Below are 12,846 nucleotides of genomic sequence, written 5' to 3'. Positions count from 1 at the left end.
TTTCAGCCTCAAAGCAAAACATTACAGTACAAAGCAGATGCCTGTTTTGCTGGACTTAAAGGAACAGTGTCACCAAAATTTTTTTTTTTATATCAGTTTTATGTTAGGGTTTTATTAAAAACGTTTATATTTATTTGTGTGTTACTTTTTTCTATTTTTACACTTTTTCTTCCCTATGGGGGCTGCCATTTTTTTTCCATTTCTGTATGTGTCGATTAACGACACATACAGACATGGAATACGGCAGCTCCAGTCCCATAGGGACTGCGAATGGGGCCCGTTCCATCCTCTTTGGTGTACGCCGTGTGTGTGGGAACGGCGCATGCGCCGCTCCCACACAGTCCGATTTGAAATGCGCGCCGTCCGGCGCCATTTTCCTGTGGACCGGAAGTCGCGGCCGGGCAGTAAGATTACTACTTCCGGTCGCGGCTTCCGGACTTGTGCACATGGAGCAGCGACAGCAGACGGAGCGGACGGACCGGAGGGAGCGGCGGCGACTGGAGCAGGTAAGTGATTTCTATGTATGTTCGTGTTTCAGTGTGTTTTACTAGTGTATGTAAACCTTCTACACTGTGTGTTAGCTCAAAAAATGGCGACACACAGTGTAGGAAGTTAGACCGTTCAAACCCCTTGTTTCTCCCGGCACTAGCCAGGATAAAGGAGGGGGGGATTCTGAGAGCTCACTAGAGCGAGGGATTTTTTCCCAATTTTGCAGCATAAAGCAATGTGGTTGCTTTACCACATGCAATGCTGCAATTTTGGGAATTGCTCCATCTAGTGACCAGTGCTGGGAAATATTATAAATTGAATCCAATTTATAATATTTCCTGACTCGTGGAAAAAATAAAAAAAATTAGAACAATGTTTAATCACCTACACACTAATTGTTTAACTAAAAAAAAAAAAACATGTTTTGTTGGCAACACATTCCCTTTAGGGGAGATACAGACGGACGTTGCATTTTTGCGCGCGCAAACAACGCAGCGTTTTGCACGCGCAAAAAACATTTGACAGCTGCGTGTGTCATCCGTGTATGATGCGCGGCTGCGTGATTTTCGCGCAGCCGCCATCATAGAGATGAGGCTAGTCGACGCCCGTCACTGTCCAAGGTGCTGAAAGAGCTAACTCTTTCAGCACCCTCGACCGTGAATGCCGAACGCAATATCGAAAAACCTGTTGAAAAAAAAGAAACAGTTCGTACTTACCGAGAACTTCCCGGCCGTTGCCTTGGTGACGTGTCCTTGGTGACGCGTCCTTGGTGACGCGCCTCTCGACATCGGGCCCCACCTCCCTGGATGACGCGCCAGTCCATGTGACCGCTGCAGCCTGTGCTTGGCCTGTGATTGGCTGGAGCTGTCACTTGGACTGAATTGTCATCCCGGGAGGTCAGACTGGAGGAAGAAGCAGGGAGTTCTCGGTAAGTCAGAACTTCGTTTTTTTTTCTACAGGTTCATGTATATTGGGATCGGAAGTCACTGTCCATGGTGCTGAAACAGTTTAACTCTTTCAGCACCATGGACAGTGACTATCTCCTGACGTCGCGTACCGATAATTTTTTTGCCGGGTTCGGCCAAAACGAGTTCGGCCGAACCCGGTGAAGTTCGGTTCGCTTGTCCGGCTTCGCTCATCGCAAAGACACTCCGTTTGGATGTTCGGAAACAGAAAAGCACGTGGTGCTTTTCTGTTTACATTCATCCTTTTGACAGCTGGTGCGCTGTTTCAGTCGGTTCGCCCGGAAGTGCTTCCGTGCAACCTGCGTGGTTTTCACGCACCCATTGACTTCAATGGGTGCGTGATGCGCGAAATACGCAGAGTTATTGAACCTGTCGCGCTTTTTGCGCAGCAGACAAACCCTGCGCAAAAAGCACGGACTGTCTGTACTGCCCCATAGACTTGTATTGGTCCATGCGTGCCGCGTGAAAACCACGCGGCCCGCACGGACCGAATACACGCTCGTGTGAATCCCCCCTTAAAGGGGTTTCCGACAAACACGTGTATACCCTATCCACAGGATAGGGGATGCGTGTATGATCGCTGGGGGACCCCAGCAATGAGGAGAACATGGGATCGAAAGCCCCCAAAGTGCTCCATGAGAATGGAGCGCTAGTGCGCATGCTCAACCAGCGATCCATTAAATTTTTCGGAGCTGCCGGAGACAGTGGTCCCAGAAGTCCCCTTAGAAATGAATGAAGCACTGGCCGAACGTGAGCACCAGTGCTCCATTCTCATGGAGCACTTCGGGAAACTTTTGGTCCCCCTGTTTTCCTCATCGCTAGGTGTCCCAGCGGTCGGAACCCCAGTTATCACACATGTATCCCCTGTCCTGTGGTTAGGGGATACATGTGTTTTGTGGGAAAACCTCTTTAACCTCTTAGCGCACCAGGAGGCACTGGTATGTCCTGTATTGCAGTGCTTTAAGGCACTGGGACGTACTGGTGCGTCCTGGCTAACAACTGTCACTCTGTCAAAGGACAAGGCGACAGAACTGTGCCATCAACTCTTTGACAGTTGATCGGCACAGTAAGACAGCAGGGGACCAATCGCAGCTGCCCCTGACGGCAATCGCTGTGATTGGTCAGTCTGCTGTGACTGACCAATCACAGCTCCTTGAGAACGTGTATATGATGGAACGGGCTCAGCTGAGCCAGCGCCATCACCGCCAGGTGTCGGGTGTAACGGCCAGACCGGAGCTAGGCTCCGATCCAGCCAATTAACCCCTTAGACGCAGCAATCAAAAGTGATCGCTACATGTAGGTGGTTAGATAGCACCCGATGGTTGCTAATGGTTGCGATGGTTCATTTGCTATGGCAACCGTAGGCCTAACAATGGCCTCCTAGTACGAAAGGCAATTAATCCCTGCCGGGAGGCAAAGCCTAATAGGCTTGCTTTCGGTGAATAGCTGACCGCTCTAATACACTGCACTATGTAGTAAGTGCAGTCTATTAGAATAGCGTTCAGGGCTTCATGCCTTCAAGTCCCCAAGTGGGACCAAAAAAAAAAAGTTACGAAAAATTTTGTAAAAGCGTAAAAACATAAAAGTTTCACGTTAAAAAAACAATAACTGCCTTTTTTTCCCTGAAGTCTTTTATTATAGGAAAAAAACGGAAAACATAAAAAAAAAGTACACACATGTGGTATTACTGTGTCCATAACGACCCGAACTATAAAAACATCACGCTGTTTTACCCGCAGGGTGAACACTGTAAAAAAAAAAAAAAAAAAAACTAAATCAATACCAGAATCTGTTTTTTTTTTTTGGGTCGCTACCCCTCCCAAAACAGAATAGAAAAAGATCTAAAGATTGCATGTACCCCAAAATTATACCAATAAAAGTACAGCCCGTCCCGTAAAAAACAAGCTCTCGCACAGCTTTTTTGACGGAAAAATAAAGTTATGGCTCTCAGAACATGGCGACACAAAAAATAAATAATTTGAAACAAAAGTGATTTGACAGCTGCAAAGCATAAAAAAAACTATATACATTTGGTATCGCCGTAATCTTATCGACCCGCAAAATATAGTAAAATTGTCATTTGTAGCGCATGGTGAACGATGTAAAAAAAAGAATAAAAAACGTTCTCAGAATTGCTTGTTTTTGGTCATCTTGCTTGACAAAAAATGAAATAAAGAGTGATCAAAAGAATCGCATGTACAATCTCGCAGATCGCAGCATGGAACTGTGACCCCAACACCGTAAAATGGGTTCTGTTTGAATCCCTTACCACATCTCCATCCTCACTAAAGGCACTGATGTGGTCTCTGGTTTTAAGATCTCACATTTCTGGCATTGAAAATAACATTATCAAACACTCCCTCACACTTTGGTTAATTTGTCGGGAAAAGTTAAAATTTATATCTAATCCATCCGCATTACAACCATTATTGCTTAATCCTGATTTTCCACCGGGATTACACCCGGAGGCCTTCCAGTGGTGGACCTTATTAGGTTTCACTTCATTACTTAAATTGTGCAAAGACGGTAAACCCCTTCCTTTTGAGGCCCTACGTCAGGATTCTCAAATCCCGCTCAGGGAATATTTTAGATATCTACAAATACACCATCTTCTCTCGGGATCTGTCTTTTTACCAAGCGACACTAGTATAACCTTCTACGAAGCTAACTGTCGAGACTCCCCAAGGGGGAAAGGGCTGATTTCAGTCTTGTACTCCCAATTCAGAAGCGAAACATATAATGGTCCTACTTCATATATGATGGCTTGGGAACGGGAGCTGGGAAATATACCAGACTCGACCTCGTGGCAACAAATATATGATAACACAGCTACAGTATCTCAATCGAATAATATTAAAGAAACATCGTATAAAATTCTATCGAGGTGGTACCTTACTCCGGAGAAATTAGCAAAATTTTTCCAGGTAGTTCTGATGCTTGTTTCAGAAACTGTGGGGAGAGGGGCACTATGGCTCATATCTGGTGGTTCTGTCCAGTAGTACAGGCTCATTGGAAACGAATTGAGCGCTTTATCAATTCTAAATTACAGTTACAAATCAAATTAACCCCTTGGTCAGCGGTACTGAATGCAGAAATTCCGGATGTACCCAAACTAAATAGAAAATGAATCTCGCATATTTTATCAGCAGCCAAATGGACGGTAGCCATTAGCTGGAAATCACTATCTATCCCATTCCCAAGGACGCTGAACAAAATTAAAGAGATACACCAATTTGAGAAATTAATTAGTATTCTGGAAAACAGATTGCCACAATGTGAAGCCCAGTGGATCAGTTGGACCTCATAGAAATCGCTTAGAGCCTTCTGTTAGTTTTGAGGACTCACCAGTTTAGGACAGAAATAGATTTTTTACTATGGATAGCTGCACCATGTTTGGTAGATTTTGGTTTAATTGTTGTTTCTTCCTAGCCGGTCTCTGTAATCGTGGGCTGGAAAACCCTACTTTTTCTAGAGACACACATTTACTAACTTTTACTTCATCATACACTAGGAAGGGGTTAAATGTTTTATTGTTACACTGTACTCTTAAATATCATTTAAAGTATTGATATAACAATGTTTTTGATAATATGAGATATTCCTGCAACACCTGTTTAGAAATGAATCTCAATCACTATGTTTTCTTCTGAGAATGTTTCAAAGCTCTACGTAGCGATATATGCTCCCGATATGTGGGAATGTCTACTGATTTGTTATGTCTTCATTACCAAATAAAGAGTTTGTAAAAAAAAATTGCATGTACCCCAAAACGGTACCAATGAAAACTACAGATTGTACTGCAACAAATAAGCCCTCACACTGCTCCGGTGAAGAGAAAATAAAAAAGTTCTGACTCTCAGAATGTAGTGATTCAAAATGTGCAATGTTCCAAAAGCGGATAAGATTTCATTGCGACACTGGCCACATATCTATGAATTATTTATTTACCGCATTATTATACCCTCTTATTATGCCCTGATGTTCTCCGCACAGCTTACATATGCCCCCACATTAGAAACTGAAATACCAACAAAACACGAAACAGAACTGCCACTAAGTAAAATCTGCGCTCCAAAAGCCAAATGGTGCTCCTTCCCTTCTGAACCCTTACAGTGTGCCCAAACAGCAGTTTACGTCCACATATGACATCGCCATACCCGGGAGAACCCGCTTAACAGTTTGAGGTATTTGTCTTCAGTGGCACGAACTGGGCACAACATATTGTGCACTAAAATGGCATATACCTGTTGAAAATTGCAATTTTCACTTTGCACCATCCACTGAGCGTTCATTTCTAATAAAGAAAAAAACCTGTGGGGTCAAAATGCTCACTACACCCCTTTAAAATATGCCTTGAGGGGTGCAGTTTCCAAAATGGGGGTCACTACTTGGGGGTTTGTTTTACTATTTGGCTCCAGAACCCTGCCATTGTGGGCGAATGCTCCGAAAATCACCAAAATAGGCCGCACATGCACATTTGCTTTTTCACTCCTAAGCCCTGTCATATGTCGAGGCAAATGATAAATGCCTTGAGGGGTGTAGTTTACGAAATGGGGTCACTTCTCAGGGTTTTACACTCTACTCTGGTACCTAAGGGAGCTCTGCAAATGCAACATGGCGCCTGTACACCAGTCCAGCAAAATCTGTGCTCTAAATGCCAAATGGTGCTCCTTCCATTTGGAGCTCTGCCATGTGCCCAAACAGCACATGGGGTATTGCCGTACTCAGGAGAAAAAACAAACACACAATTTGTTACCCAATTTCTCCCATTACCACTTGTGAAAATAAAAAACTGGGTGCAAAACTACATGTTTTGGAAAAAAAAAAATGTTTTTCATTTTAACTGCCTCATTTTAATACAATCTATGAAACACCTGTGGGATCAAAATGCTCACTACACCCCTAGATAATTTCCCCGAGGGATATATAGTTTCCAAAATGAAGTCACTTCTGAGGGGTTTCTACTGTACTGGTACCTCAAGGGCTCTGCAAATGTGACATGGCGCCCAGAAACCAACCAATCAAGCAAAATCTGCATGCCAAGTAGCACTCCTGTCATTCTGAGCCCTGCTCTGTGTCCAAACAGCAGGTTATGACCACATGTGGGGTATTGCTGTACTCGGGAAAAAATGCTTTATAATTGTTGGGGTGCTTTCATTTTCACTGCCTAATTACAATTAATTCAGCAAAAAAAACAGTGGGGTCAAAATGCTCACTATACCACTAGATAAATTCCATGAGGGGTGTACTTTCCCAAATGGGGTCACTTTTGCGGGGTTTGCACTGTTTTGGCCACCCAGGGGCTTTGCTTGCAAGTGTGACATGGTGCCGCAAACCATTCCAGCAAAACGAGCTCAAAGTCAAATGGTGCTCCTTCCTTTCTAAGGGTATGTTTACACACCCTAATTACGGACGTAATTCGGGCGTTTTTGCCCCGAATTACGTCCGAAAAATGCGGCTTGAAAGCGTTGACAAACATCTGCCCATTGAAAGCAATGGGCTGACGTTTGTCTGTTCACACGAGGCGTATATTTACGCGCCGCTGTCAAATGACGGCGCGTAAATAGACGCCCGCGTCAAAGAAGTATATTGTACATGTGGATGATTTTATTTAAAAACGAGTGCCTCATCACTAAATGGAAAATTGTTGTGTTTACGGTCTTACTACAGGGATGCTTTAGACGAGTTTCAGGGTCTGCTTCTGTTAATTTCTGGCACTTTGAGACGGAGTGACATATTAACGCTACTCATCGATGGGGCTGATGTCCTGTGTGGATGTGCTGGGGAGCTGACTTCTGACTGGATACCAGATTTACTCCCTCAGGTACAAAATTTCTTATATCCGCTCTGTAAACAGGCAGACTGACCACATATGAATCTGTTGGGGAAATAGGCCATAACATGAATTATTCCATACTAAGAGCATGGTCCTAACCATGACAAAATTATTGGTGGAAGACGTTTATGGAAATATGATGACATGATATTCTGTCTGTTAGAACCTCAAATACTAGTTGCATTTTTGTTTCTGCAGAGAGTTAATCTTGTTCTGAGTGTAACTGAGGGATCATCTTTATGTGGCACCTTAAGCAAGCGTAAGGGTATCACTCTCATTACCCTGGGGAGGCTGGAGCCAAGTGAGCGAGCTGGGCTGGTCAGAGGAAAGCTTGCCGTCTATGGAAAAAAGCTAGAGGAATCTGCCTTTAATAACCAGGTCAGATGTTGGTGCTCACATCCTTACACAGTCAATATGTAGTGTACTGTACCAAGTTCATAGATTATGAAATTCTTGTTTTCTTATGTAAACTACTGCTTTATGTACACTTACGCTTAAAGCTACAATTTACAATCCACAGGTAACATCTACATAAAATATTGACTAATTATATACTTTGCTTTGATTTTTTTTTTTACCGATTTTTTTTTTTTTATTACATGTCTTATAATTTGTGTTTTTTATATGGCTTTCTGCTGCTTTTATGTTAAAAACAAAGTTCATATTTTTGACTGTTTTTCTATTTTCAAAGAGCAGTGCATTGTAGGAGTATAAATAATCACATAACCTAGCTGTTACATCTGACAACTAAATTGCTGTCGGTTTTCAAGGGTAAACATCGTTTTGAAAGCAACTGTGTATATGAAAGGAGTGAGAAACATTAAATGATCAATAGGGGTAGAGAGAAAGTTAAACAAAGAATTTGCTAAAAGCAGAAAAACACTTTAAAAGGTCACATTGGCAGATAATCCTAAAACACATAACTAATTAAAGGGGGTGTCTGCTTTAGGTCCTATGAACATCATAAAGGAGACCACTTAGTTTGGGACTCCCTTTAACCAGAGCCAAGAACTGCTGAGCGTCATTCACAAAGGGGTCCTATTGATTTCAATGGTTAATACCTAATTTTCTCATGAGCACTTACCAGCCAGTTCCCCTGGTGATAAAAAATTGATTGTTGGAGTCCTGGCAGCAAAACGCTGGGAGACCTGTAAAATGCATAGGGGTTGCCCAAACCAGATAACCCCTTTTAATCCATGAGGTACACTATATTATTATACTATTATTATTATATTTTTTTTATTTTTAATTATATCTACAGTACTGTGCAGTATTTTTCCAGAACTACCTAAAACTTTTGCAAAGTAGGAATGCTTTTAAAAATAGAAGTGTTAAGTGTTTTTTTTTTTTTTATCAATTTAACAAAATGCAAAGTGAATAAACAGAAGAGAAATCCAAATAAAATCAATATTTGGTGTGACCACCCGTTGCATAAATTCTTCTAGGTACACTTGCACACGTTTTTTGAAGGCACTAGGCATGGAGGTTGTTCCAAATATCTTGGAGAACTCGCCACAGATCTTCTGTGGATGTAGGCTTCCTCAGTCTTGCTATGGTGGACCTGTGACATGAAACTGTGTTCCACAACCTTTTGTAGCGGAGTTTGGCGGTTTCTCATCCAGTTTTAAGCCTCCTACGCAGCTGTTTCACAGTTAATGACTATGTTTCCACCTACATATGAAAATGATGATTATTATCACCTGCTTGGTATAATTGGTTAATCATACACCTGACTATAATCCTACAAAATCCACGACTTTGTGCAAGTGTACCTAGAAGAATTGATGCTGTTTTGGAGGCACAGGGTGGTCACACCAAGTATTGATTTGATTTAGATTGATCATTTGTTCATTCACTTTGAATTTTGTTAATTGATAAAAAAAACAACTATTAACGCTACTGTTTTTTAAAGCATTTTTACTTTCCAGCATTTTTCCGCAAATGCCTAAAACTTTGCACAGTACTGTATATGTTTTTAAAAATATCTTGCATTGGTAGTAGACTGAAATCCATTTACTTCCCCGAATGTAAAGGAACCTTCACTCACTAATAACTTTTACTTCCATGATTCCATGCAGATGCGCCTCTTGATGATTAAGAAAGGGACACGTGACCCTCTGTATCTTACTCTTGCCTGCGAGGAGCTGCGAGCTAATGCTGTTTTTGAGAAGGTCAGTTTGCACTTCATAAACGTTCTCTTACCTTGCATGTATTCAGAGAATATAATCTGTCCATAACCAACTGTATACTTGTGTAGCTCTCTGAGGATATACAGAAGTTGCCAGCTACCCTACCTCAACTACTTCAGAAGAGACTAAGTAGCTTAGAAGAAGAACATGGAACAGACAATGTAACTGTTGCTTTGACTGCCATCTGCATTTCACGGAAAGGTATAGACATAGCCAACTATGGAATTTTTGGTAACCCACAATAGGTGCTGTAAGTAATCTATATGGTCTTTCAGGGCTGTTGGAGAGAGACTTGCTTAGGATCCTGAGTTCACTGCAGCAGGTTAGGTCTATACATACAGCCGACTGGGCTGACATGCTGGCTGCAGCCACTCATACAGATAATATTCCCATGGCCACTTTTTCACTGCTCCTCAGAGGACTGAGAAGGTGAGACTATTGAAGCTTTATTATGTTCAAATATTTTCTTTGTTATATTACCTTCCTATTCACCTTACAAAAACTATAATGTTCATCTAATCCTCTAAACTTTTTCATTCATTTGTACTGATGGTGCTCTTTTCATCTCCTGTTTCTTTGCTCATTTTACAGTGTCCTTGGCCTCTGGAGCCATAACTTGACGTCTGATCCTAGACTGCATCTCTCTAGTTGTCTTCTACAAGAAGCTGTGGAAAAACGTTATTTTGGAAAACCAGATGCTGTGTGTACGGTGCATCTTCTCATGGCTGGTGAGAAACTTTCTCATGTTCATAATAAAGTTTATAATATGATAAATCCTTCTCATTATTTATTTTCTTTCTTAAAGCACACTTCTGGACAATGTCATCCCCTAAAAATCCAGACACTTCTCCTGTGCTTAATGCTGAATGCCTGAGTGAGCTGTCCCATCACCTGGTATGTAATCTCTAAACCAAAAAATGTTTTGGTGATCGACTGTAATGTGTATAAATGCCTACACATGTGAACAATTCTATGTATTTCATTTCTCAGCTATGTGGCATGCAGTTACACCCTCTTGGTCAGCTTCTGGTACATCTTCCTTTCCTGCGGGCACATGCCAGATTGGGCTTTTTGCCGCATCTATGCCAGGTCTACAGCAGCTATGGTAAGTTTCTGCAATCTTTTCTGTACATAGAGATGGTTTAGTATCCGTCTACATATTTTAGGATTTATGCATTTTAACCCATTACTTTTTTTCACCAAGGGATTGTCCTTTCAAAAAAATCGAAATCTTGGGAGCACATGGAGACTGATCAGCCAGAACGTGAACCTCCTGTGAGGGTATTCAGGGAATTTATTGAGAGATCCTTACACATTCTCTCCCAGAATCCTTCTCTGTTTTATCAGTTGGCTCTGAATGAGCCGGACTGTTCCCCAGTATGCATCCAGGCTCAGGAGATTTTGGCAGACTGGAAGAATTCAGAAAACCAGTTTATCACAGCATGGGAAAATAAGCCGAACTCTGTAAATTACTGCACAAGGTAAAGGTTTGTGTGATGGAGCTGCCCTAAATTTATGAGTTACTTGCTTGGCTGTCTCTATCAGTCCCATAGAGAACGAGTGGAGCGGCAGCACGCAAAGTAACCGTCACTCCACAGAAACGTGGGTCCCAACTCCCCTATATGATCGGTTGGAGCCCCCAGCAATCAAACACTTATCCTGTGAAAAGGTGATAAGTTGTTATGGTGGGACAAACCCTTGAAGTGTCTTTTTCTACCACAGCAAATCATTGGATGTCCCTTCTACTCCGGGTTGTGTTGGACTGAGTTGCAAGGGAGACCTGGCAGTTGTGGGCACCAGTGATGGCTCGTTGCATATTCTTCATACAGACAGCGGGGAGGTGACTACTTCTATTTACTCGAGTCAATTATTTTCCATGTCCTAAATTATAAAGAGTGTTAATGTTGGTGTAGCTCAAAATACTGGCACCAATTTCATATTCGTGTCCGTTTCCATAGCTGTATTTTATTTTGTTTTTGCTGTGACAAGTTGTGTGCTGTGTAATGTTTCATTTCTATGCCGTAGGCTAAGTAGACTTTCAGCGAGGATTTCTTACAATTATAGCCTGCTCACTAAAAAGTGGTTATCCAAACATCACAGCATAACTTTATAACCTTGCTGCTTGTATGCACCACACATGAGGGAGTAAAGTTCTTCCTGGTACAAGAAGAGATTAATGTAAAATCTAAATTTAACCTACAAAAATTAATTGGTGAACCAATTTTGATACTGTACAATATTGAGGATCATGCAAGTATGTTACATAAAGAAATGTTGCGACATTTGTTCAGATCTGATATTGACCATGAACTTGTACCATAAACAAGTGTGCATTTGTTAGACCTTTACCTTTTGCACATCTACTTTTGGACTTGATGCTGGTTGTAGGATAGTTTAGGCTTGATAAGCTTCTGTCTGTTGCAGGAAATAAGGACCTTGTATAGTGGCTGTGATGGAATCTCTTGCTGTGCATTTATTTCTGACACATTACTCTGTGTTGGTTCATATGATGGAACATTGGAGATATGGAACATAACAGACGGGTGCCGGTAAGTGACTCGTGCATCGAAATCTCCTTTAACTCCCGTCTAGATTAAGCATAAATTGCAAGACACAGAAAGGAGCTACACAGTATGTGTGGCTCTGTCCACACATATAATATATGGTTCAGTATTCATATATAGAACTTGGATTTTTAATAGTCTGAGGTTATAATTCCTTAGCCATAATGTTGAAATTATTCCAGTAAGTAATGATATAAGGATTTTCCCCTATATGGAGCCTTTCAAACGTGTATTTACAAGACATTGGCCGATTCAGGAGCAAGTTTCAATGTTTTAGTAGCCAGGTAATAAGACCTTTCACAGACCCCCATGAGTATTATGTGGACCCCAATACACATACTGTATACCGTACTTGTATATTTAACTATATTGCTTTAATAAATGTTCTTTTCTTATGTCTAGCATACACAGAATTGAAGCACACAGACGACGGGTCACAGGATGTTGTGTTAGTGCCGATCGCAGGCAGATACTTACCTGCTCTCTGGATTTTGATATCAAGGTGACTCCTCATTCTTTAATATATTTGTCAGGCTTTCCTACATTTGCAACTGTCCTTTTATTGTATTTTTCTAAACCCCTTTGTTTCTAGTTATGGGACACCAGCCGTTGCACCCTTGTAAGCTTCAGCTCCTTCTCCAGCCCCCTGAACTGTGCAACATTTCACCCTAGTGGTCATGTCGTTTCTGTGGGATCTTGGGATGGCAAGGTATCTGTTGTTCAACTGGACAATTGGAAAAAAAGTGCGGTAAGTGACATGTTCCCCTTACAGTTCATTGCTACTTATACTGATGAGGGGATTA

The 12,846-nt window shown here is 41.8% G+C and overlaps 1 protein-coding gene across 2 annotated transcripts in view; it reads left to right on the top strand.

Annotated features, from left to right (window-relative positions):
* The window catches only part of TEP1 (telomerase associated protein 1), an 89,975-nt gene that overhangs the window by 51,153 nt on the left and 25,976 nt on the right, over positions 1 to 12,846 (top strand). For both annotated transcript variants that reach the window (XM_075829195.1, XM_075829187.1), the window contains exons 26-38: positions 7,125 to 7,278; positions 7,489 to 7,668; positions 9,369 to 9,461; positions 9,548 to 9,680; positions 9,755 to 9,908; positions 10,071 to 10,207; positions 10,285 to 10,373; positions 10,470 to 10,584; positions 10,684 to 10,960; positions 11,202 to 11,319; positions 11,904 to 12,028; positions 12,446 to 12,545; positions 12,636 to 12,791. In XM_075829195.1, the coding sequence (XP_075685310.1) occupies positions 7,125 to 7,278; positions 7,489 to 7,668; positions 9,369 to 9,461; positions 9,548 to 9,680; positions 9,755 to 9,908; positions 10,071 to 10,207; positions 10,285 to 10,373; positions 10,470 to 10,584; positions 10,684 to 10,960; positions 11,202 to 11,319; positions 11,904 to 12,028; positions 12,446 to 12,545; positions 12,636 to 12,791 (1,831 nt within the window). The remainder of the gene's footprint in view (positions 1 to 7,124; positions 7,279 to 7,488; positions 7,669 to 9,368; positions 9,462 to 9,547; positions 9,681 to 9,754; positions 9,909 to 10,070; positions 10,208 to 10,284; positions 10,374 to 10,469; positions 10,585 to 10,683; positions 10,961 to 11,201; positions 11,320 to 11,903; positions 12,029 to 12,445; positions 12,546 to 12,635; positions 12,792 to 12,846) is intronic.

The sequence above is a fragment of the Rhinoderma darwinii genome, chromosome 1 (genome assembly GCF_050947455.1).
Source record: "Rhinoderma darwinii isolate aRhiDar2 chromosome 1, aRhiDar2.hap1, whole genome shotgun sequence".
Lineage (NCBI taxonomy): Eukaryota > Metazoa > Chordata > Amphibia > Anura > Rhinodermatidae > Rhinoderma > Rhinoderma darwinii.
The sequence above is the reverse complement of the archived record's forward strand: the minus strand, read 5'-3'. Positions and strand labels throughout refer to the sequence as shown.